Raw genomic sequence first — 27,126 nt, 5'->3', positions numbered from 1 at the left:
CCTGGAAATACCATTTTCCTACATTCTTTTTATATTGGACAAATAGGAGTTTTTTTCTAAATACCTAGTGGAAATGTTTCATACTTTAAATGCATTTAATCCTATGGTTCTACATTTTTTTCTTTTTTGTGATACATGACACATAATAAACGATATTTTTATAAAGTGCCATGTTTTCATTTTGCTGTTCGAAATACCATCATCTCTGAAACTTCAATATGACAGGCAAGTCAGGAAATTGCATGGTATTGTAAGAAGAAATGATAGCTGGTTGATGGCCAGAACTTTATTTTGACTGATTTTTTTTTGTATTAGGACAATTTTAATGAATTAGGAAATCATTATTTTTGTACAGAAGTGACATCTTCAGTTCATGGATAAAACTGAAATCTAAGAGAAAATATTTTAAAGTGCCATGATAATCAAATTCTAGTGTCATTCCAAATACATACATAAACATTTCTTCACAAAACCACTTATTAAAGCAATATTTCTTTTTTTCCTCCCCAACTTGCACCATGACAGTAGGAATTCAGTCCAGTAACTGTCCTGAGCAGTCTCACAGCAGAAAAACTTACTCCCCCCTCCTAATGTGCTAGTCTTTTAAATATTATTTTCTGTAACCTAGAGCTGCATCTTTCTAAATTATTTCTGCCATAAACTTTGATAAAGGGAAATGTTCTCACCTAAAATTGCAGTTGGCACAAATGGATCTGTCATACATCATAAGCAGGTCAATGCAGAAAGGTAAAAAGAGAGAGAACAGTAAATGATTGATAAATGATCCCCAGTTTTCCTGCAGAAAGCCACAGTACGCAACGAGTTATAATATGTTAAAATGAATAAAGCTTCAAAGGCAGTGTATAATAAAATAATAACAATATACATTTTGATTTCTAAGGAGGGAAATTGATGCATTGCATTATGAAGGGATGAGACAAAGACAAAAAACTGGTTACCTGGGTAATAAGAATTAGGTACTGTTGTGCTCAATGTGTTAGTTTTCATTGTAAATGAAGAAGGGGAGGATACGGCTGCAAAGAGAAGAAAATTTAGTCAGTGGCAGCACAGAGAAATAAAACTTTTTCAGATTGATAATATCAGCATATGAAATTGATTTAATTTAGGGCTTAATCCTGCTCCCTTTGAAGGCAAAACTCCCAGTGATTTCAATGGAAGCAGGATTTGGAGAAAAGTATGATGGGTAATTACTAGAATGGTCTAGCTAATACAGACCAATTTTCTCAACATAATTTTGATCAGATAAAGTAATGTAATTACTGTGAAGTTTTCCATTGACTGCTAGCATGTTGGCTTATGATGGCTAGCATGATGGCTTATGTTCCAAAGGTAAGACTGATTATAGATCCTCAAATAAGGAAAATAACAATGACAGCATTTGCTTTTTGACAATTGCTCTGAGAATAATAAGGTTACCTAACAATACTGTAAATAGATTAGCCAAATAATCTTCTACAGTTCATTTTTTTCTCTGCTGTTCTACTAAATAGTTCAATACTGTGGCCTGAATGTTACTCTTCTCTCTGACTGGTTTTCAACCAGTGATTCACATTTCAGTGTAGGTGACTGGTTATTTTTTATGAGGGAGTTAAATGAAAAACAATCTAAGCCGAGTTAATTCTCTAGTTTGACATACAACTCATGCATTACCGTTGAAGGGACAAAAATAATCCACAGGTAACAGATTATTAATTATAAAGCATCTAGGGATTTTCAGACAAACAGTCATCAAAAACTTCAAAGCAAAACATTACTGCACGTGCAGCCAAGTGGCTGATGCAAGTAGTGGTGCATTACACTAGAGCTCCACCTCAGTTATTCCACTAGAGGTAAAGATAGACTGGGTAATCAACCTCTTAAGAAGTTCAGAGACCTAAATATTGAGCAAAGCAGGATGTGAAGGACAAATGTGGAGATCAGGCAGATACAGAGCAAAGTAATTTCAAATGTTCTTTCACTGAAAGTTTAAGCTCCATCTTTGTTCCCTAGTTTTTGGACTGTCCAGGTGCCAGGGGTCTGTGCCTTGCCTAAGATGGAGCAGATGAAAGCTTGTTTTTTTATGCTGGCTACTGAAAGTTCTGTGAAGCTGGGGATGACTGGGTTGCTTTTCCTGTGACCACACACCCCTGTCAGTTGTCAAGAAGCAATGGCAAGGGTTCCCTTCTGCTGAGGGCTGTCCGAACTGGTACAGAACAAAAGTGCTTTATTGCAGATCAGGACTATGGTTACATACTGACATGAGAGTGAAGGATTCTCTGAACATTGTAAGAATGAGTCCTTCATATAAAAATCAATACAATTGTTTACATTGTCACCCTGATTCTTGTGCCAGCCACGTTCATTATTACAAGTTTGAGTTTAAAGTTCATCCTAAGTGAACGTAAAATGTTACAGTTCAATTGAGTTAAACTGAGCTACAATAATTTTACAAAAAAATGAGGATCTGGCCCCAATGACTTATTGCTTCCTAGACTGTAACATGTACTTTTACTTTTGTGACTGTCTAATACAGCGGTGGGCAAATATCAGCCTGCAGGATCTGGCTCACCAGGGTTAGTCTGTGGTGGGCCACCACTGCTGTATTTACCTGCACCTTTGCAGGTATGGGCACTTGCAGCTCTCGTTGGGCGCAAAGCACCATTCCTGGCCAACCTGAGTGGGCGAGGAGCACAAACGCCCTGCCACTGGGTGGGTGCCATGGCGGGGAGGCACAAGCTCACACCAGATGCTGGGCCCTTTAAACACCGGCGGTGCGGCAAGTGAGGAGGGGGGTAAGAAGGTCCTCTGAATTGGAGGGGGAGCCGGGTGCTGGGGAGAACCTGTCTCCCCTGCCAGATGGGGAACTGAAGGGGCTATCCCCGGAGGGGAGAAGACGGGCCCCTCAGCCGGGGGAAGACCAGCCTGTGGCAGCACGACAACCCAGCAAGTCGTCGCCAGGGGAAGCAGTCAACGTCCCGGAAGGAGATGATCGGGACTCAGGCACACAGTGGTGAGTGGGGGTAGTAGGAAGTAGCTCAGGGCAGGCAAGAGCCCGCGCAGTTGGAGGGTTGTGGAACAGAAGCCCTCTCCAGCCTTAAAGAGTCAACGTAGCCGACCCATAGGGTCCTGGGCTGGGATCCAGAGGTGCGGGCGGGCCCAGGTCCCCCTACTCTATGACTTGCGGGATTGGGCGGAATCTGCCTGGAATGGGCCAAAGCTGCACCAGGTGTAGCGGGTAGACATTGATTTAATACCCAGCCGCCCCGAAGGGGGGCAATGGACTGGAATTAGGAACACCCGAGGGGTACTCGGAGTAGACTGTGACCCCGGAGTGGGAAGAGGGTGAAGGAAGCCACAAGAGGTGAGTGGATCTGAAGGACCGGATTGGGAGCAGGTACGCCCAAGGGGGGAGGGCCGGAAGCATTGGCTTCCCGCATCCCCCCCGGACGTCCCTACCGTGGGCCAGAGCAAAAAGGCGACATAACCCTGGGAAGAGACCCCCTTCCTCCCCCGTGTGGGGGCAGGTAAGAGGGGCACCCGCGGTGTGCCTCCCAACAGGGAGCTGCAAGCACCTTTACCTGGTGAGGCACAGGTAAATATAGTGGTGGCAGCCCGTCAGGGACTAACTGGTGGACCGGCGATGTCTTGTTGCCCACCTCTGGTCTATTAACTCCACAGCAAAAATATATCTTAGTGAATCAAAATACAGCCAAATCTCGATCACCTTACTCCCTTGAGTAAAGTATGGCACCTGAGTGTTGGTGGTGGCCTGTAATATACAGAAGATCAGGCTACATGATGTGGTGGATCCTTCTGGCTTTCAACTCTGTAACTAATCTCAGAGATGGTAAGGGACAGAAATGCAACTAAGACTAGAGCCACAAAAAGTGCTATTTAAAAGTGTTAGACAGAGAAAATTGTAAATTAACATCTACAAACTTTGAGCCCGATACTCACTATTAAGAGTAGTCTCATTGCATAGACTAGTAGAATGCATGTCTGAGCTATTTAAAATCTTAAACATATTACTGAAAAATAGAAACTACTCTTGTATAATGTTAATACGAGAAACAAAGTTAAAATGTTGATAAAATCGCAAACTAAGCAAACATTGTGGTATGCAAAAAAAAAAAAAAAAAAGGGATTTTAATTTAAGCATTTTCTTCTGCACTCCATATAAGCATTTTTGGTTCTCTTTTTTTACCTTCTGTTGAGAGGTTATGAAAACAACTGTTCTACTTATTAGCATGGTTCTTGCACAATGCTTACCCCACACAAAGGTCTGCACATGAATAAAAATTTCAATGTATGAAATTTCACTCCCCAAAATTTCATGTTCAGGACATATCACAAACATGAGACATTGGAGAATCACCTATCTAACTACACACTGGTTAATTCCAGACTCAGCTTTTTCTCTAAAGCACCATTCAGCACCTGACATAATAAGACAGCTGTAACGTTGATAAAGTGAGCATTGGGACAACAACAGATACTAAGTGATGACATTTAAAATATGAATTTTGCCTAAAATGGGGGCGGGGAGAGATGTGGGAGCAGCATGAAGGATATAAAACTTTCAGCACAATAAACAGATGGGAAAATGCAAATCCACACCTGCTGCAGAATATCTCTGCTGTTCATGTGGAAGAAAAGGAAAGACAGGAAAGCTCAATTATCCTTATTATTTTTAAAGAAGCCTATTCTTGATGTCTGACAGTCCTGCTCATTAGAATACATGCTGTGATGCATTGCACAGTGGGAGATACAGGATCCCATGGATTTTCCACAAATGAATAACCTGTCCGCTGAATTGATTGGGTAATGAGAAGTATTTTAAGAACCATTTCCACCCTCCTTCCCCCCTTCAAAAATAAAAGAAACTGCTGCATCCCCAAGCATTTTGAACTTACATCTTCCATTTAGATTGTGCGTGTCCATGAAAGAGAAAGCTTCGTCACAGTTGGTGCCTTGCTCAGTGTAGCTTTTATCCATTGAATTCACCATCACTGTCATTTCCTGCCGGGTACTACTCAATGTCTCTTTCCGCTTTTTAGCCAATTTTCTTAAGAAATGAACATGGGGGAAAATAAAAGTCGGTAAGCACACATAGAATTGATGTTTTCAACTGAGTTTTACAGTTTGTAACTATTTTATGGAATAACTTATAACAATCACTAGTATTATTCAAGACAATTTTAATCAACCTGACACTTAAATATTAAAAATTAATATTAAATATCATCTGCTAATTAAGAGCCGACTTTTTAATACTCTTAAACATATAGAATAGCACCTGATTCCAGGGAAAATGCCACCGATGTAAGTGGAACTATTCATAAAGTGCTGAGTAAGGGTAACAGAGACCTGCCTCAACAATATAAAATAAAATAAAAAAATAAATAACTCTGAAACTTGCTGCTGTGCACCTTCCTACCTCACCCTTTCTGAGTAGATAAACCCTTAGGGCTCGTCTACATTGGCCCCTTTTCCGGAAGGGGCATGGTAATTTTTGAAATCGCAATAGGGAAATGCGCGGGGGATTTAAATATCCCCCGCGGCATTTAAATAAAAATGTCCGCCGCTTTTTTCCGGCTTTTAGAAAAGCTTTTAAAAAAGCCGGAAAAGAGCGTCTACACTGGCCCCGATCCTCCAGAAAAAGCGCCCTTTTCCGGAGGATCTTATTCCTACTTCAAAGGAATAAGATCCTCCGGAAAAGGGCGCTTTTTCCGGAGGATCGGGGCCAGTGTAGACGCTCTTTTCCGGCTTTTCTAAAAGCCGGAAAAAAGCGGCGGACATTTTTATTTAAATGCCGCGGGGGATATTTAAATCCCCCGTGCATTTCCCTATTGCGATTTCAAAAATTACCATGCCTCTTCCGGAAAAGGGGCCAATGTAGACGTAGCCTTAGGGTGAGTCTACACAGAATCCTAAACTATAAATTGCGTACCTTATTTCAAATCTATTTCAAAATAGCTTATTTTGAAATTTGGTGCATCTACACACAGTGAGCCATCCCTCATGCAACGAGGTTTACTGGGATGGTGAAATAGCACACCCGTTATTTCAAAAACTATTTCAAAATAACGAGTGGCTTGCGTAGATGCAGGGTAGCTATTTTGGGATACCTCCGATATCCCAAAATAACCATGCAGTGCAGATGTATCCTTAGTGATCAAGATCTTGAAAACAACGGGATCTGCAGGCCAAAGGTAGTCTTGGTCTCAGATTAATACAAATGGTTGGGTCCTTTTATAATTGGACTGTGTAGAGTAGCGATCCTCAGACTTCAGTGGTTCAGGAGTCAAATTAGTGAGTAACATTACCCAAAAGAAACACAGTAGTGTAAAGCTGTACTATATATTCATATTTAAACATGACTGATTATTATTATTTTTATCAACTACAATTCCTTCATAATATATTAAAAGCATCCTGATGGGCTAATAACTTAGATTATTTAATGTTCCATACATGCTTATTAACTGACAACCCTTCCAAAATTTATTAAATATTTGGGTTGGAATTTGGAGGGGAGTGTGATTTGTAAAGATAATAATATATACGAGCAGTCATATCCCTCTGAACTTCTGGCTAAAGTTTACTCCTTAACATGTTATTTCATAATTATTTTATGAGTTGATAAAAACCAACCAAAATTCATGTTAAAATGCCATTTTACTTTCTGAATTTTAATTTAACGTAATGTTGGCATATCTTTAGAAATTCCCTTAAGAATAATATCAGACTATTTTATAAACACAACTGCAGGAAACCAATGTATATCTCTAAATTTCTTACTCCATTGCTCCATTTCATAAAAAAAAAAAACACCAATATTTTTCCTTATGAACTATAGTCTGTTTATTTTGGGATAGTTATTTCCTAATACAGGCAGCCCCCGGGTTACGTACAAGATAGGGACTGTAGGTTTGTTCTTAAGTTGAATTTGTATGTAAGTCGGAACTGGTACATATTGTAGGGGAAACTCTAGCCAAACATTTCTCCAGAGCTCAGTTTTATTCTCCCACACCTCACTTCCCTCAGTCCTTTATTTTCAAGCTGAGGTGTCTGCTGAGAAAAGCCGCTCCGCGTCTCCCTGGTCTGCTGGGGGGGCGCTAGCTTCACGTCTCCTGGTCTGCTGGGGGGAAGCAGCTAGTGCGGGGTTGCCTCACCCCGTTTGTAAGTAGGGATCCGATGTAAGTCGGATCCATGTAACCCGGGGACTGCCTGTACATTAATAACTTAATAGACACCCTTAGATAACCCATGAATCTATTTTCTCCTTTGCCAATTTTTCTCTTATAAAGAATGTTATAAACCTTATAAACACAATGGTACAAAATTGATTATTTCCTTGTAGTTTACAGAAGTACCCAAAACAAAACGAATCCACACACTGCAGACCATTCCACGCGCATTAGCCATATTTCTGTGCCACTCACACCTCCAGGAAATACTCCTGTCCAAGAACATGGACAGGAGCTCTCCCAGTGGGCGAGTTCTCTGTGTCTCTACTTCTTCACAGGCCCTGAAATGTGCAGACGATTTTGGTCTACAAGACCGACTGAGGGAGCTAAAGTATTATTCTAACAATTATCAATCTAATTACCTCTCTCAGCAATGGGCAACAAAGGCTAATGAGTGGGCCTCATGAGTTAACCCCTATTGTCTCAGTGGGCTGCAAGATTGAAATCAGTCACATGCAGTATCCCTGACCCCAAAAATAAGAGTCAATACATTCATACATGGCATGCGGAATGTTTCAAAACAACCAGAAATGCTTCAACCATTCATACATTAATAGAATTCTCATCAACTTCAAATAATAAAAAAAGAAACATTTACACTTACTTTACAATGTCAAATCCCTGCCTGGCCTCTTTCCTGCCTCTTCTCCCAACCATATCCCTATCTTGCCCCTCCCTCACTTTGATTCATGGTGTTCAAGCACTGGGAGGAAGGGATTAGGAGAGGGAATAGGGCATGATTCAGCCTATTAACGGTGCTTTGGAAATGCTGGAAGGAAGGGGGAAGCAAAAAAGTGCAGCTAGAAAAGTTACCCTATCCTGGGAGACCTTCTTGTAGCCCACTGAAATGAAGGAGGGCCACTCATGCAGCCCACTCGCTTGCCCATCGCTGATCTAGTGTTCCTGTATAGTGGTGAGAGACTCTCAGGTTTTTAAAAAGTTTCCTAGCAAAACCATGCAATAGGAGTGTCCTGGACTGCATTCCAGGGACATGGATACATATCTGTCAACCCACAGTCACCAGTATGGACACCGGTTACTCAAAAGCATTAGAAAAAGAGATCTGATTGACAGTGTACATCACAATTATCTGTCATTATAAAGACGAGGCATTTATTTTAGACTGAAATTTGCATCCGTCCCCACGAAAGCTAAAATTCTCATTTGTATTGTTGTTTTGACAGTAGAACTCAACATCCTACAACAGATAATTTTGCTTGAGAATGACTCCAACACATTATTATCTTCTTGCACTAATATTTTCTCACTTCTTCATTTAGTTTTTGTTTCACATTAAGGCTATGGCAGATTGAGAGCTACTGTACAGTTGTTACCACCATAAAAACATTCTGAATTTAATGCTGAAATACAGGTCTTGTGGGAAAACATCAAAGTTGGAACAAGTTTTGATATATAACAGTTAGACTTTTGTAATATGAGCAAAACAAAAAAAAAAATCCCCTGGACCTAAGCAAATACATTTAATATGAACATAAAAATTTTACACTCAGGTATTCTGGATATTGCTGAATGCTTTAATCTCTGCAGATCCTGAATCATTTGCACAGAATCGCATAAACCTCAGGAGCCTTTAACTACAGAAGATGTAAGAAAAATACAACTTACTGGTGGTTCATATAACCATTCACCTCTCACTCTCTTAGTTTAGAGCAAACGTGGAGTCAAAGGAGATAGAATGTTTGATGAACTACTCTACAGTAAATTAACCTCATGTCTACTCTTTACAAATTTCCCTCTTTCTTTAGAGAAGAGCAGAGAATGCCAAAAACAAGGAAGATAAGCAACCCAGAAGCAAATTTCCATTCTAATTACCTAGGGAGCAAAATCTGCAACATTATACAAGGAAAGCAAACATTACAAACTGACCCCACCAGCAGTGTCACTATCATTACAAGAGGAAATGACAGACCTTACATAAGGCAAAGGTAACATGTTATCATTAACAGTGGGTGAGCATGGATTTTGAATCCACTCACTGTAATAAAAAAAACAAAACAACCCCATCCCCCAAAACCCAAACCCACCTTTGGCAGAAATATGAAGGGGAGCAAATGACCCTCCATCCCATGTGTCACCCCTGAGGCACAAGAAATATAAGAGAGGGACCTTCTCAGCACATCATTTGTTGCAAAGTCAAAAGTCTTTGATGTCAACAATTTAAATCAAAGTGAAAAGAAGTCAAGCACCAGAGTATGAACCCAACAGAGAGATATGATAAGTGGGGAATGGTACATGAAAGGACTACTTTTTCTCCGTTGTTTTTTTTGTATGTGATCCTACAGTCCCTGAATATATGTGGTTCTGACTGAAGTTAAGAGAGGTTTACTGAGGAGATGATGATGATAGCTGGCAAAGACATTTGCAAGCGTCTACATAGGAAGCTCGTTATTTCAAAATAACTTCCGGATTCTGTAAACCTAATTCCACAAGGAATAATGCCTCTTCTGAAATAGCTATTTTGGAGTAGCAGTAGTGTGGACGTCCCACTGCTTCTATTTAAAAATAGTGCCTCCCCCAGGCTATTCAAAATTATTATTCTCCAGTGCTTCCTGGGGCTCTAAATCGAGGTAATTAGGGGAGCCTGCCTTGAACTAATTTCGAGGCTTCCCTGTAGTGTAGACACATTATTTCGAAATAAGTTATTCTGAGTAATTCTTCCGGAATAGCTTATTCCGAAATAGGCGTGCAATGTAGATGTACCCTTATAGAGCCTCGCAGAACCACAGATATCTGCTTTATATTCAATGTGGATACCCACGGCTCATTTTTGTAGATACAGATGTGGATACAAATTTTGCATCTGCACAGGGCTCCAGGCATTTAAGGCTAGGCAGTATGATGTAAGAAGCACAAGTAGTCTTTGTAATGAATTGAAGACTAGTACAATGATATGCCATGAACTCTCTTGGAAAATAAGTGGTTTGACAAATATTTCTTCAGACTCATATTTATAAGTCTTAGGTCTCACCTTGGTTTTATATGAGGTAACAAAATTCCACATGAAAATCTGTATTTTAGAGCAAAAATAAAGGCAACCTCCGCTCCCCACCAAAAATGCAAAAAGCAAAACGAGAACATTTCAAACACTTCTCTGCCACAATAATCTTACATACTGTATGGAAGATTCATCTTCCATGATTTAAAGACAATCAACTCTGAAGAAATCTTTTTACTAGGGCTTAATCCAACAAGAGGTTGAATATGACAGCACTGGCTGAGCAAATTATATCAAATGTGGATAAATTGAATGAAATGAGACATTTGATTATTTTGTATTATACAAAAAATTCCAGAGATCTGGGTTAGTGCTAGACTCATGCAAAGACATTGAACCAAATTAATTTCTTGAGCTTGATACAAGTCTCTATGTTAAATGAAAACATTCCCACTAACTTCTATGGATGTTTAAATATATTTAACTCTATTGAAGCCAATGCAACCGCATTTTCTTGCGCCAGAATTGATCTTGGCTTAATATTTTAGAACTGTGTTTATTTTACACATTATTCCAAAGAATGCTTTTTAAGAAAACACATTCCAGATTGCATTTGTAAATGCAATTTAAAAGCAACCTAATTAAATGTATTAAAACAAACACCTATGGAATAATAATTCTGTCTGCAGAATTCCCTATCACTCTGTTCTTATTTAAATGGGGCCCACCCTGACTGTATAAACAGTGGTAAACAGTTTCTCAATCTACATTTATTAGATTGCTGCTTATTTTAATAGTCTCCTTCCAAAAGCAAAATTTTGGAACCTTGGAACTTAATCTAATTTGGTGAGGGTTTTTAAAGCATTACACAATAGAAACAGTATTATCATCAGTAATATTTTTGTTCAGCTTTGTATTTCTCAGCAGAACAATATAAATTCCAGATGGACTCCTTTATAGACAGAGACAGAAATATGAAGCAGGTGAAATCAAGTGAGGTAGCAAAAATAAGAATAATTTGACATTTGTAATAGCGAAGCTCTGCTCATTGCAAACTTATGTTGTTCAATTCCACAGTTATACGCTATATATATTGAAATGGAACATGTTCAGAAATGTCATTTCACACTGACATTAAACTGTGTACTGTCAACACTCTATCAGACAGCAAATAAAGAGAGTTAGGAGAAACATTTTTTTTAAAGGCACAATATTTTGCAGCAAGATCTGGTGATTAGGTTTGCAAAGTGCTTTACTAGTTCTCCCGCCCTCAGGGGAGCAGTATTTCTACCCAACAGCCACAGGGAGAGTAGTAGTCAAGAAAAATTAAACAAAGATAAGCAGAAGCCTGTCTTAGAATTGTCTAGACTTAGGATCTCCTTTGTAATCTTGTACTAGATCATTTAAGCGTGTATGAAACCCAGCACATAATACAGACACATTACAACAAAGCAAAATTGCAGCAGTATGGTTTAGAGTGGTAGAGATCATAAAAGGTTGACAGTGGCCAGGTCTTTGCCTAACATCAGAGACGTGGTAAGTTATTATATATTTTTGATGCCTTGTCCTCTCTTCCATTATCAATTTCCTGCTTCACAGCAAGTGCTAACACTGTTCATTTCTTTTTCTGCCATGCTATCTCGCTGAAAAAAAATTTGAAATACAGAATTTCTGCAGCTGTAATGCTTCACCAATACTATCACCTATATTTTTGTTTCCTTATGCCATGCTGACAAATATATTCATTCATGTCAGAACAAGATCTGACAGGTCAAAAGAGAGTGTGTGCACATGAGGATTATACAGGCAGTCCCGACTTATGTTGGATCCGCACTTATGAACAGGGCTTTTCTCGCCCCGGAGCTCGCGGGCGGCGGGACCGCCCAGAGCGCAGCGGTCCCGCCACTGCGTCCTCCGGGGTGAGAAAAGCTGCTCCGGGTCTCCCTGCTGTGCTGGGGGGGGACTCCCCAGCACAGCAGGGAGAACCAAGCAAAGCTGCACAGGCGGCGGGACCCCGCTGCTCGTGGGGCTTTGCTCCTTTGCCCCGGAGCAAAGCCGCACAGGCGGCGGGGTCCTCCGCCTCTGCGGCTTTGCTCCTGTCTCCCTGCTGTGCTCCTTTGCTCTGGGGCAAGGGAGCAAAGCTGCACAGGCAGCAGGGTCCCGCCGCCTGTGCGGCTTTGCTCGGGTCTCCCTGGTCTGCTGGGAGGGGAGAGGGCGCAGCTAGTGCGCGTCCCTCTCCCCCCCCGAGCAGACCAGGCTTTTGTTGCGGGACGCCTGGGGTAGAGCAGCTGGGGTGCTTCCGGGTTGGTCCTGCGGGGACCTACCCGGCAGTGCCCCAGCTGTTCTGTCCCAGAAGTCCAGATTCAGCCACTGTTGAAACTGATCAGCGGCTGATTCCAGGAAGCCAGGGGCAGAGCAACTCTGCCAAGGGCTTCCTGTAGTCAGCCTCTGATCAGTTCAGCAGCGGCTGAATCGGGAGCCAGTTCCGACTTACATACAAATTCAACTTAAGAACAAACCTATAGTCCCTATCTTGTACGTAACCTGGGAACTGCCTGTATTGAAATTATGGGGCAGCAAGAATATATTAATTTCCAATGTGCAGAAAGGGTAACCAACTTGCTTAAAGAAGTTCTTGAGTCAGTGGACTTACTCTGGACTTGCACCAGCGTAATTGAGGGCAGAATTTGACCATTTTTACCACTTCATGCCTTTTTTTACACATCACCTGTTAGATGTTTAGCTTTTTTTTTTTTAAACACATTGCCTGTACGTAATGAACATCAAAAAGCTATGTTAGTGCTAGATAAGGTCTCAGAAACTTAGTAAGAAAAAGAAAGAAAATGTTAAAATGTTATTAATTAAAAAAAAGTTAGTTGGCGCTTATGCGCAAAATGATATATGACGTCAGAATAAATAACTTGAGAGAACAATGGGGATAGGAAGAAGAGAAAGAAAATAAAGGTGGGGTGGAGATGGAAAAGCAGGAAATGAAGACATAGGTAACTAAGGGTGCTAGGGCTTTTGCTACACCTCCTGGCTTCCAGTAGTAATAAGAACCCAAATACATGGTTTCCATCATCAGCACCACTACCACAGAAGTTATTCCAATACCTCTGAGGGAAGACAACAAAGGGAAAAAAAGGGAAGCTAATGGCATAACTGCCAACAGTGAACTTACACAGAGAGGGGCCTTGCTTCTATTTCTTGTCCTAGTCCCTCTAAATTCTGAGCCCCTGCTACTCACAACAATCTTGAGATGGATTTATCATGACATCATTAAAAACTGGGATGTCTTCTTCCAGATCTCAGACTCACACGAACAACCCTGGCATCTGACCTTATCTGAGTTTGTCTAAAGAAGATCTATGATTAGGCCCTCACTGACCTTACTACTTTGACAGCTCTTCTTGCTTTGCTAATGCAGTATCTGTCCAAGTGGTAGCACTAGCAGACCAACTCAAAGAGACGGAGTGAACTGGTGATGGTAGTGCCCTGCATTGAGTCAGCCTCTACTTGCAGTAAGTTCAACTTTAGGAAACAGTGAAAATGAATTTATTGGTCATATTATCAAACTCTTTTGTCCTCATAAAAAGACGGTTATACATTTTCGTTTGACTGACAGGCTATTCATGAAAGATCATGAGTTAAAAGGGCAGGGACTTTGAAGAAAGGTTTGTGAAACATTTGCAGAGCCATTTGTGAATGTCTGATCAGCTCCTGTCTGTACAGCTTCTTGTTCAAGACACTGCTCTTAGCCCTTAATCAAAATCACCCATAAACTCAGAAATGGGACATCTACACAAAGCACATAATGACAAGTGACCATTTTTTTCAGCATTGCCCACAATTGATTGCAGGATTTTGGTCACAGTGTAAAATAATTCAAGCTGCAATAGGTAAGAAAGTATGATGAGGCAGGAACTGTTTGAGTAAGATACAAAAAATTAATGGAAACGTGACAGTTAAAAGTTAAATTAAAAGCTACAACACTTGTTATTTTACTGCCACTAATCTCTTGTTAGTAACTATACCTGAAGGATAGGAAAAACTGAATGTGGATTAATAATAAATAATAAAGTTGCAGCCTAGTTATGTATGTGGGTAACTGGTAGATAAAACTGTAGAGTGCAGGCAATTCCATAATCTTTTACAGAAACCTACAGGGTAGCTACTTAACCAATCGCTTCCCCCCTTATCCCACCACTTAATGTGCAGTGAGGACATTATTCCAATATTAACCAAGAACCTCATACGTCAGATATTCAATTTGGTCAGTAGGTCTTTTGGGCTTGCTAAACTCCAAAAGAATTGACAATCAGTCGCTACAATGCTTTTCAATACTTTATTTTAGAAAAGAATGCAACTACAAATGCACTATATATCGGCCATGATACTGCAAAGATTTACAGACATTTTTTACATTACACACTGAGCAGCAGGATATGCAGAATTTTATGTGGGATTGGAGCCATTGTTATCATTTAGAATGCTAAGCATTTTCTAATCACAGAAGGCACAGACCTTATTCTAGTGTAAACAGGACACACACCCACACAAACACTCCCACCCCCACCACTAGAAAAACAGCATACTAATGTTGGATGCACAACTTGTTTAGTTATTTATTGTTGTATTACTGTCTACCTCTCACCCCTCACAACCACTCTACTTAAAGAGTTGAACTGGTTGAATATATTCTGACTTCACAATTTTGTGTGGAAAAATACAGTTTCATTGAAATCAAAATGTTTTCCACGAACATTTTGATTTTGAAGCAATTTTCAATGAGAATATTTAAAAATAATTTGGTCTGACTTTCTCATTTTGTTTCAATACTTTTGGAACATTTTATTCTGGTAATATCAAAATGTGTTGGTTTGCCTTTATAGTTTAGTATAATTTAGTTTTGACTTTTATATCATGCTATATTATTAGTTTCAATATTAAATTTCATATTTTACAATGTTTTAATATTTAAAAAATAAAACTTTGACATTATCAACATGAATTTTCCCCCGAGTATTTATGTTCTGTGGAAAATTGTTACTATTTGTCCCAGCGTGGGACAGCATTCCCTCTAAGGTGCGCCTCAGCACAGCTTCTCCCGTGATTAATCAGCCCCTCTCAGTCAGAGGCTCAGAGCTCTGTACATGGAGCTGACTGGCTGGGCGGGGCTGATTAATCACCTGTGAAGCTGTGCTGTCCCACAGTTCAGAGGGAACACCATGTGGGACAATTTCCTTTCTGAAATGCTGGACTTTCCCATGGGATAGATATGACGTTTTATGACCAACCCTGTGAAAGAGCAATAAACCAAAACTTGCATTCAAACCTGGGTTTCCCTTTTACGAACACCCACGCCCATCTATTCATATATAGTCAATGAGTATGCCTTATTTCTATTTTTATGCACACATGTACACAATATTGGTTTAAAAGATACACAGTGAAAGAAAATTCATAGGAAAATGAGTTGTATGTATATCAGAATGGTATGGTGGAATAAATCTTTGCTATGTAAATTGCAGGGTGATTTTTAGAGATGGTGATGTATGAATTTTTTTTACAAAAAATTATGATTACAATGCCATTTTCAATTCACATTTGACATTTCAAGAGTCCCCCCCCTCTTTTTTGTTTGGTACTAAAAACTGATCTTAATAAAGTGTGAATAAACAGAAAAACATCTAGTGCTGCACAGAGGGTAGTGGTGTGATTTATTGTGCCATACAACATAAACATGAAAGGTTTTCACACAAACACATTTATGACAGATTTTGAAATTCTCTGAGACTAATTATCTTTTTAGAAAAAAATGATTAACGATGAAAGAAGCTACCTTTTTATTCTGTAGCTGTCAACTGTGGCATAGCTTCAAACTCTCAGCAATGGTGTGCACTGTAGGTACTCAGCTTTTTATTCCTTCTGCGAAGCTAGACATCTTAAACTAATGCAAATATGTTCTGCAATATTGTTCTGCCCTCCATTACACCACATTTGTGGAGCTGATATCTTTTTCACAAACTGGAGAGCACCTGTGACAAACTTATTTTAGCTGCTTCATTGCATTCTACTCACTGGCCCATCTCCGTGGGCTTCATTCAAGTAGCTCAAACTCCTGGCCACCAAAAAGTTGCCTTAAAAAAAAATTCCCCTTCCTATACATGTGAATCCCTCATCCTATGATTTATCAAGGCCTAGATTGGGCGAGATTCAATCCTACTCTAATGAAAGAATTTCCCTACATTAAAATTTCTTAGGTTTAGGGCTTGTCTACATGAACAATTAGACTGAGGAAAATTGAGGTGTGACTCTACTCCCCAATGGCCAGGTGTGTTTGTGTACGTTCAGGTGATCTGCATTAACAGTTACTTAAAGCACTCTGATATAGTCCTCTTTGAAAGAGGCACATGAGGAAGGTGCACAAAATAGAGTACAGCAGGCTAGCATAGCAAATTCACCCCAACTTGCGACAAACTAATGTTCATGTAGACAAGCCCTACAAAGCCAAGTATCTTACAGCTATGCAAGGCTCTCCATTGAAGAGGGAGATTCCCAGCTTCCCAATGAACCTCAATACTTGCTCCTAAGCCTTAAATAAGTACACATTATTTGAGTTAATGCTGCCATTTTTAAATATAAAAAGCTATTTTTATTTCTTTTTAGAGATTTCTGGCATTCCCCCGAGCTCTATGCTGTGGAACTGGTAAGAACTAAGACATCTGGTTTTTACAGGTGCATGGATATAAAATGGAGTCAAATAATGTGCACATTTTCCAGTGCTTTAAAACATTTCTAAAATATTCCCTGTGTCACTTACAAAATAGGTGTTGATGTGATAACCTGCACGGCTTACTCACGGCTTTGTCAGGCATGATGAATAAAATAGCTCTCACAAATTTACGCTCATAATACTTCATCCTGTATAATACTGTCACCCATCTCTATCATGCACCTTTCAATCCCTGCCCTCGTTAATTAACCTCCCCTCTGCTCCACGACATTTTCTAACATTCTAAGCCCCTCAGGCCACTCAGTTTTTGTTTTAAAAATCAGCTTGTCTCAGATTTGCATCCTCTTCAGACTCCAAGACTTATTAAGCCAAAAAAAAAAAAGTAAAAAAAAAAAAACCCAGCATTAAAACAGCATGTTTCCTTTCACAGTGAGTGCAGGGATAGAAACAGGGGAGCGGTTGAGCACTAAGACCCAGGGGAGTCATTGCTTCCCCTTGGTCTTTTTGCCAGCAGCCATTTTGTGCTGGCAGCCTTGTGGAACCAGGTAAGCATTGGGTCTGGGGTCAGGTGGCTGGGAGTGTTGGGGGCCGGGGCAGGTTTGGGAGGGTGGGGGAGGAAGGCCAGGCGCTGAGTGTTTGTAGGGTTGCCAGATTCCCGGAATTTTCGCCTCCCGGCTTCATTTGCAATTTCGAATGTCTTTGTTTGCATCCCTATTTCAAAATAGTGTGCAAGTGTAGACATACCCAGAGATTTGCTTGCAAGCTCCCAGCCCTAGATACAAACTATGCCAAAGGTAGCATAGCAGTGTGCTGCAGCACCTTTAGGTGAAGGCATTCTGAATGCTTATACTCTTTTTTTCCCTAATTGTGAGAAAATACTGACATCATTGGCTTTCCAAGCAAGAAATAGTACCAAGAAAACTTTCTAAAAAATTCTAAAATAGATTTTTTTGTAAACTCAGTGGTATATATAGAACACACGGTGTTGTATGGTATAAAAATGTTCACTTGTTTATAACAACTTGAGTATCTCACTCATAGCTTTTACACTCACAAATAATGTGATTAATCCAAACTCATAGCAAACTCATATGAACGGTTATTCTTGGTCTGACCAAAGGCCGAGTTATAACACCAAAGGCCCGTCTAGCCCAGTATCTTGTCTTCTGACATTGGACAGTGACAAATGCCCCAGAGGGAATGAACAGAACAGGTGTGATCATGTATTCCAAATCCTGTAGTCATTCTCAGCTTCAAGAAAACTGGTCAGGGACACCAGCTCTGCCCATTCTGGGGCCACTGATGAACACGTCCTACACATGAATTTATCTAGTGATTTTCTGAACCCTACAATAGTCTTGGCCTTCACAACAACCTCCAGCAAAGAGATCCACAGGATGTGCATTGTGTGAAGAATAATTTATTTTGTTTGTTTTAAACCTGCTGCCCCCTAGTTCATGTATTAGGAGACCTTTACACAGCATCACCTGATTCTACTGATATATCTCACTCACACAGAAACACGCACCTCTTCCATGACATACAGTTTTGCTCTTTTTATTTTTTAAATAAAGAAAAAAACAACCTGATCATTTTTGTTTTATGTTAAAAATGTTTTCTTTCAGACATGCGGGCATTTTATAGTAATTATTTTCTTGGAAAACACTATGAAACTTACGAAGAGAGCTTGAACAGCTAAATCCTGTATAAGGAGACAGGGAGAAAGCTGTAAATAATATCATAGTCCTTTCTTTTGCTTTCTCAGCAATTGTACCTATTTTATCACTGGTTGCTATACAATGTGACATTTTCCAGATAACGGCACCTGCAAGCCACTGAAATACTTGAGCTTCACTCAAAAATGTTAGCAAATAAGGGTTTCCTGCTATAAAACAGTAGTAGAGCATCAGCGTTATGAACACCAGAGTTACAAACTGACCAGTCAACCACCCACCTTATTTGAAATCTGAAGTACACAATTAGGCAGCAGCAGAGACAAAAGGGGAAAAACAGCACACAAAGTACAGTACAGGCAGTCCCCGGGTTACGTACAAGATAGGAACTGTAGGTTTGTTCTTAAGTTGAATTTGTATGTAAGTCGGAACTGGCGTCCAGATTCAGCCGCTGCTGAAACTGACCAGTGGCTGACTACAGGAAGCCCGAGGCAGAGTTTCTCTGCCCCGGGCTTCCTGGAATCAGCCGCTGATCAGTTTCAACAGCGGCTGAATTTGGACGCCTGGAGCAGAGCAGCTGGGGCGCTGCCGGGTTGGTCCCCGCAATGCCGCACCTCAGCACTGCGGGGACCAACCCGGCAGCACCCCAGCTGCTCTGCCCCAGGTGTCCCCAAGTCAGCCGCTGCTGAAACTGATCAGCGGCTGATTCCAGGAAGCCCGGGGCAGAGCAACTCTGCCTCGGGCTTCCTGTAGTCAGCTGCTGCTCAGTTTCAGCAGCGGCTGACTTGGGGACGCCTGGGGCAGAGCAGCTGGGGTGTTGCCGGGTTGATCCAGTAGCGCCGAGGAGCGGTGCTGTGGGACCAACCCGGCAGTGCCCCAGCTGCTATACCTCAGGCGTTGGCGGCGAGAAAAGCCTTGTCTGCTGGGGGGGAGGGAGGGCTGTCCTGCTGCCTGCTTGCTCCGCGGCTTTGCTCCGCGTCTCCCTGGTCTGCTGGGGGGGAGGCTCCCCCCCCAGCAGACCAGGGAGACGCGGAGCAGCTTTTCTCACCCCGGAGGACGCGGGCGGCGGGACCACGGCGCATCTGGGCATCCCGCCGCTCCTGTCCTCCGGGGGGAGAAAAGCCCTGTTCGTAACTGCGGATCCAACATAAGTCGGATCCGCGTAATTCAGGGACTGCCTGTACTATGTTAAATGTAAGGTACTAAAAAAGTAAAGGGAATGCAGCATTTTTCTTCTACATAAGAAGGTTTCAAAGCTGTATTAAGTCAATGTATAGTTCTAAACGTAACAGAACAACCATAACATTTTGTTCAGTTACAAACCATTTAATAGTTACAAAAAACCTCCATTTCAAAGTTGTTTGCAAATCTTAAGTTCTGTTGTGCCAATAATAATTGGCATTTTCATAGTGCACTTTAGATATGTTAAAATATTAAAACTGACAGCACCTTTGTAATATAGATGAGTAAACTGAGGCTCAGAGAGTTAATGTGGCATGACCAAGCTCTTATATGGAGGCAGCAGCATGGCCAAGAACAGAATCCAGAAGCCCAAGTTTCCTTCTGTGATCATTAGAAACTACTCCTTTCCCACTGATTTATTAAAAAGAGAAAGTGTTGGTACTAAAAATAACACACTGAATATTTACAGAATAAGGTTGCAAAATATGACCATTACAAAAAGAAGTTACATTTCCTTTAGTGAAAAATCTAACAATTTAATAAGGATGTAAATCCTATAGAATAATATGAGATGTATAATTCTCTATTAATAGAGCCTTTTGCAGATACTAAAATGTATATCCGTAGCCGCTCTGCGAGCCGCATAAATCGTCTGTGGATTTGCTGGGCTCTACTGACAGCTCCACTGGCATGTACAACATTGGTGCAGGGCAGTGCCATCCCCTCAGCTTCTCTCCAAAGACCTTCTACTGCTCACTGCCCCTGTCGTATCTCCTTCCCTGCTCTGGGCAGGCAGGCTACATTCTGGGTTCATGTGTGCAGTGCTGTTCTCTCAGCCATGTCTACACGGAGGATCGACTTTGCCACGGTCGATCTTCTGGAGTTTGATTTAGCGGGTCTACTGAAGACTCGCTAATTTGAACAGAGAGGGCACCCACATTGGTGCAGGTACTCCTACTCCTCGTGAGGAGTAAGGGAAGCTGACAGAAATGTTTGCTCCCATCAACCTCTCGCTATTGGACGGTGATTTAAGACACAGCTACTTAAGTATCTTAAGTATCGTAAGTCGACCTTCCCTTTTAGTGTGGGCATCTTTGTGCTGTGCTTCACTCGCGGCGCAGGAGCACACGGTCAAGCTCCCTTCTGGGAGTTGTAGTTTACTCCCTCTATCTGAGCACTATGGGTATTACAACTTCCAGTGTGCCCAGCAGACTATTCAGAAAGTGGAATTGCAGCCTTAGGGCTCAGAGACAGCTGCTCCTGTCTAGGGTGTGTGTGTGTTGCAGACCTCTACGCAGATACAAAATTTGTATCCACATCCAAGCTACAGTCTGTAGCAGTGGTCAGTGGATATTCACTTCCATTGACATAAAATGGAGAACTGTAGATTTTCAGGGCTCTATAAAATTCCATAAAATAATGCAAAGTGCACATAGAAAAATGTAAATTTTCAGTTAAAACTATAGTACTTTTCCATTTGATGTTTAGACAACCTGGCAGTAGAAACAACCTGGCAGTCAGAAACAATTTGGAGAGAACTACAGATCCATATGCAGATCCAATGAAAAAGTTATTTTTTAAAATGTCAAATGACCAACATATTATTTAGGGCTACGTTATGTAATGTCTACTTATAATTACATTATAATTTAATGTAACTCCATTGATTTGCACAATATAGCAAGATTGTCTACTCACCCCTTACTGACAGAGTGTGACTGTCATTGGAATATTAATTAATTTGTATAATCTGCCTCCTAAATTTGTATATTCAAATAAGAAACAAGATCCTTGAAGTAATCTAGTGTTTTCATTCTTCCAGTACTGCATAATTCACCCACATAGCTTTTCTTATTAGTAGTTTGAATATTATCACTCTTTCCCCCTCATCTATATGCAAACCTATAACTCTATTCCTTTACAAGGAAGGTCTGTCATTTCCTTTCTGAGAGGAAAACTCATTGATAAGGCGGTAGCCAGGGAACTGGGGTCTTGGGAAGTCCTTAAACATTCTTCATCTTGGTCTATCAGGGTGCATCTACATCAATTGCATAGCTTATTTCGAAACTGGGAGTGTCTACACAGCACTTGTTTTGAAATAGAGCACTCTTGCTCTGACTTCTCTTACTCCTTGTACAATGAGGGTTACAGGAGTTGGAGTAAGAAGTTCTCCAGCTTGACAGTGTTGTAAAGCAGGCTTTTTCTGTCCATGGCCTTCGCGTATAGCCCATCCTGCCACACAAGGCCCCTCACAGAAAACCCAGACTGTGAGATACTCAGATACGCATGGGAAGCACAATGCAGCTTTCTGTAAAATGGAATTTGGCCTTGTAGGCATCATAGAACAGGGAGGTGAGCATGAAAAAATAGAACACAGCTGCAAGAGATAAATAAGACTTTCTTGACCAGTCCTTGAAGGCAGGGAGGTAGGCATAGGGAGATAAGACACAACTGCCATGCACACTGACCATGCCCACACCCAGCACTGTCCACGGGGCCATCAGGCGGGCATCATGAAAAATCCTATAGGGCAGTATTTCACATTACCTCATTACCAGCCTATCAGGCCCGGCCAGGGAACTGACCCTAATAAGGTACTGGATATCAGGTTATGTTATAAAAGACCCTCACAACCCCTTTGTTCGACGGAGGTTCCGTGTATTGAGGGCACGTGGTTTTTTTGTCCAGCTGAAGGATTGATCACCCTGAGGCTGCCTTCCCCACCCTTCGAGTCAAAGATAGGGGTGCACGAGTCCTGAGCATGCTCCGAGTTTTTGTGTGTTTTCATGTTGTTATCATTGCTGGATTTGTAAGTATTACTTAAATCTATCAATTGTTAGCTTAGTCAGTAGTTAAGTTGTATTAATCATATCTTGTAATCTTGTGAGGTATAAGCAAGTTGCATTGTATAGATAGTGTAATTTTGTGTTGTGTGATAGTGTTATGTTTTAGTCTAAGTACAAGTGTTAGAAGAAAAACCCAGAAGTTGTTAACCTGTAACAGCAAAAATCAATGACTAACTCCGCCAGCTGTCCTAAAGTAACATTGGAAGGATTGGCTGTAGGTAGCCTTTTTTATTGTTATTATTTTAGCTTCGTTTTTTGTATTTTTCATTTGTATGCTGCGCTGCGTTAAGCGAATTAGAGATAGTGATTTAATAAGTAAATTGTAATCTAGGAATTGTAATCAGTTAAGTATAGTTGTGTTCAAGTTTTCTACCCTGTAAAAGCATTGGGCAATTGTTAGTTTAAAAAGACCATTTTCTAATTGTTGGTTTTGATAAAAGAATCATTCCACTTAATAAAGATCATTTGTTTTACACCATTATCCAGTAGTTTTCACTAGGTAATCGGCTTTAACCCTTGAGGCTTCCACCACATCACCAAACCAAGATGTAACAGACAGTATTTCTGCTGTTTAGAAGAAGACTAAATTATTTTGAAATAACACTAGTGTTACGGGCCTGGTTCATATGTAGAAAAAGTTGTGTTAGTTGATATCCTCATGAAAATGAGCAAAGATGGCAATAGTATGTCAATAGCAGCTACAAAGTTGGCTATGAAAGTTGAGGATTCCACTAACATTGTGGAATGCCTATATGTGTCTGGCTGGCATATCTAGATCTAGTGCATTTTTTGACAAAAACTGACTTTTCAACAACAGGTGCATCTTCCATTTTTGTAGAAATATTTCAGTTTTTTGCAGAACATTACAGCATGCCCTTTATTAAGAAGAAAACCACTTTCTTGTATTGTTGAAACCTCCTCCCTTTGTTTTTCCAGGAAGAGGGAAAAAAGTGGTTGAAAAAACCCAGTTCCAGTCAGTTTTGGCATGTTTCCACTTTTTTTTCCCACTAGAAAAAGCTTTTAAAAAGTAAAAGTGCTTATTTGCACCAACATACATTTCTTTATCTCTTCCCCTCCCCCAATACACTTAGGATATGTCTACACTGTACCCTTTTTGTGCAAGAAATATGCAAATGAGGTGAAGCGTGGAATATTGCCGTGCCTCATGTGCATAATTAATTAAGCTCCGTTTTTGCGCAAAAAAGAGCCATCAACACGGCTCCTTTTTGTGCAAAAAATCCCTCTTGCACAAGAGCCGCTCTTCTGCATTTTTTAAAGGAAGAATGGTTCTTGCGCAAAAGGGGGTTTTTGCGAAAAAACGGAGCTTCATTAATTCTGCAAATGAGGTGTGGCGATATTCCACACCACCTCATTTGCATATTTCTTGTGCAAAACAGGTGCAGTGTTGGCATAGCCTCACTCTTTTTAAAGATGCTTTAGGTGGGTCAGATTCTATGCCATCCACTATAACACAACTGCCAAGTTAAAAACTGAGAGGAAGCACAACAAAGTAGTCGTCCCTTAGGACAGCACAATGTGATAATGTTGGAAGGGGCAGATGGAAGAGATGCTGAATCTTTTCTATAGAAGACAAATGAGTGATACTAAAACCTAACATTGCTCTTATAAAATCACTTTTTATTGCAATTTTTGGATTTGCTTCAACCCAAACTGATTTCTTTTTTTTTTTTTTAAATTTCAGAGCTTTCAGTAAATTGACAAATTAGTTATTCAGCCAGCTCTGTCAGAATCTACAAAAGCCTTCTTTTTATGGCTTTGAAGAGGAAGTGGGATATGAATTGGAGGAGTTTTAAAAATACCACTGTACTTATTAGGGAAGGTGTTTTATGTCATTTTTATGCATTCTGGGGAAATATTTGTATATTTATTGATGTCATAGAATGTGTGATCTGTTAAGATATTCATTATGAAAATTAAATAATGTGAAAGCCCCTAGAGAATGAGATTCAGGGAAGGGGCTTGTTTTCTTTCTAAACCTAAATAAATAAGAATTCATAGTTTCTAATATGTCACAATGAAAAAGGCTAGACAGTGTCCCTTTAACTTCACATTTGGTTCAAGGGACAGAATTTTGAAAGGTCATGTGTCAAAACACCCTTCCAGGCAGACAGAAATTGAACACTCTATTTGTGATTCAATTTCTGTTTCAATTCAAATTGACATTTCCTATTCTGTCGAGCCATATTGCTGAAAAGTGACATATTCCAAATACAACTCTTCTTTACACAGTGAGAGAACTACTTCTCTCTATTAAATTAGCCTGAATGTATCTGAGATTTATTTGAATGAAGAGTTCAGGACTGAAATTTCAAAATGTCTTATTGAGCAAAACAAATGCAGCATTCTTTTAAGAATTGAATGGACAACTCTCTGTTAAGGTTTATTTGGAAAAGATGACACAGAAAACATTTTTTCCACTACGCCTATTTTTACATATTAGCAAACACCCACTGGGGGAAGTGAGGAAACAGATTGACAGAGCCAGACAAGTACTCAGAAATCACCTACTTCAAGAAGCCCAACAAAGAAAATAATAGAATACCATTAATCATCACCTATGGTTCCCATGATTCCCAGCTTAAAATCATTCAGCATACCCAGTGACAATCTACAACCTACCCTGGAAAATGATCCCTCACTCTCACAGTCCTTGGGAGATAGGCCAATCCTCACCTACAACAGACAGTGCCCCCAACCTGAAGCAAATATTTACCATCAGCCACACACCACAGATACACTCACCCAGGAATCTACCCCTGTAACAAACCACATTGCCAACTCACTTATTTATATGAGAGACACCATCACAGGACCTAACCACATAAGCCACAACATCAGGGGCTCATACAGCTGCACATCTTCTATTGTGATATATGCGATCAAGTGCCAGCAATGCCCCTCTGCCATGTATATTGGCCAAACCGGATAGTCTCTGTGATAAAGGATTAATGGACACAAATCAGAAATCAGGAATGATAACACACTTAAACCTAGAGGGGAATATTTTAACCTACAATGGATTTAAAAGTAGCCATTTTTCTACAAAGCAATTTTATCACCCAATTACAGAGGGAAGTTGCTGAACTGGAATTCATTTACAAATTTAACACTATCAATTTGGGCTTCAATAAAGACATTAACTGGTTAATGCACTATAAATGCAATTTCCCCTACCTCTGATATTCGCATTTACACAACAGAAGCTATGAACCAGACACATCCAACCTGACTCAATTAGTGTCATTAACACTGGTCCTAGAAATGGCAGGTAACTGCTTTTGCTGTCATATATACTCTGGATTCTGTAATTTCCACTCTAACTCATCTGATGAAGTGGGTTTTACCCATGAAAGCTCATGATATAATATAGTAGTTAGTCTCTAAGGTGCCATAGGACTGCTCAAGTTACAGACTAATATGGCTACCCCTCAAAGAATTTTCTAGAGTCCATCTGACTGGAATTTGTGACATTCACTGGTAGTATTTAGAGTGATAAATCACTGGATTAAAGAAAGTGTTATGCTGATTTCTTTAATAACCAGAAAATAAATTATACATTTAAGCACAAGTGGACATCTGTGCAATTAATTAAAGACATGTGTAATCTATTTACACTGTGGCTTTCTTTAAAAACATTTTTTGTTAGAGTAGCTTACTTGGGCTGCTCCCAAATAATGGTAATTGGTGCTGTGCGAGTGAATTTTCTGCCTGGCCCTGTCAAGTAAAGAACAGATCCTTTGGTTTCCAAGAGATACAAAATGACAGGCACCTATACAAACCCTAAGTTACAAAAAAGGCTAGATGTGTGACAGTTTTGTAATATCAGAATGCTCAAATAAAAAGCAAGTTGAAGAAGCTGTGTGGACTCCTGTCTTGTCTGTTTAGATACAATTTCAGCATACAAACCAACCAACCAGAAAAAGAATGATACTTCTTCACTACAAGAATAGCTGTTTTTGAAAGGTAGGGAAGTGTGTTACAGTAAAATTAATGGTGAGACTGCACAGTTTAGTTAGCAAATGTAACAGGATGCTTGGAAACACAGTAGTTGGCACATCTGATTTCTAGTCCCTCATTTCCCTGGTCAAGGTGCTTCAGTCTTTCAGGTAGTGGGACTAGGGGGACCCAGGCCCTCCCATTCTACTAGAGTCCATGTGAGAGTTGACTCCTGTACAAGGCAACTCTGAGCAGAGAGTCTAAATCCACTGCTCTGGGCTACTTCTTACTAAGGATGTAAGTGACTAGTTGACTACTTGATAAGCTTGAGAGTCACTACTTGACTAGTCACTCCCCCCCCCCTTGCTACCTCTGAAACAGAGGCAAAAAGGGGGGAGCAGGAGTCTGTGCTGGGGGAGGGGGAGTAGCTTAAAAGCTGGTTCCCCCCAGCACTGTCTCTGCAGGGAGGGGGGCCGGGGATGCAGAGATGCAGCAAGGGAAATGGTGCGAGCTGGGACTGAGCAGT

The 27,126-nt window shown here is 40.5% G+C and overlaps 1 protein-coding gene across 10 annotated transcripts in view; it reads right to left on the bottom strand.

The window, feature by feature from the left end:
* The window catches only part of PTPRM (protein tyrosine phosphatase receptor type M), a 700,717-nt gene that overhangs the window by 125,373 nt on the left and 548,218 nt on the right, over window positions 1-27,126 (bottom strand). For 4 of the 10 annotated variants that reach the window (XM_075920953.2, XM_075920955.2, XM_075920957.2 and 1 more), the window contains 3 exons: window positions 4,914-5,065; window positions 960-1,034; window positions 687-713 (listed from right to left, as the gene is read on the bottom strand). In XM_075920953.2, the coding sequence (XP_075777068.1) occupies window positions 687-713; window positions 960-1,034; window positions 4,914-5,065 (254 nt within the window). The remainder of the gene's footprint in view (window positions 1-686; window positions 714-959; window positions 1,035-4,913; window positions 5,066-27,126) is intronic. The other 6 variants (XM_075920954.2, XM_075920956.2, XM_075920960.2 and 3 more) reach the window with 2 other exon arrangements.

This window comes from Pelodiscus sinensis, chromosome 2 (genome assembly GCF_052426305.1).
Source record: "Pelodiscus sinensis isolate ZL-2025 chromosome 2, ASM5242630v1, whole genome shotgun sequence".
NCBI classification, from domain to species: domain Eukaryota; kingdom Metazoa; phylum Chordata; order Testudines; family Trionychidae; genus Pelodiscus; species Pelodiscus sinensis.
The sequence above is the reverse complement of the archived record's forward strand: the minus strand, read 5'-3'. Positions and strand labels throughout refer to the sequence as shown.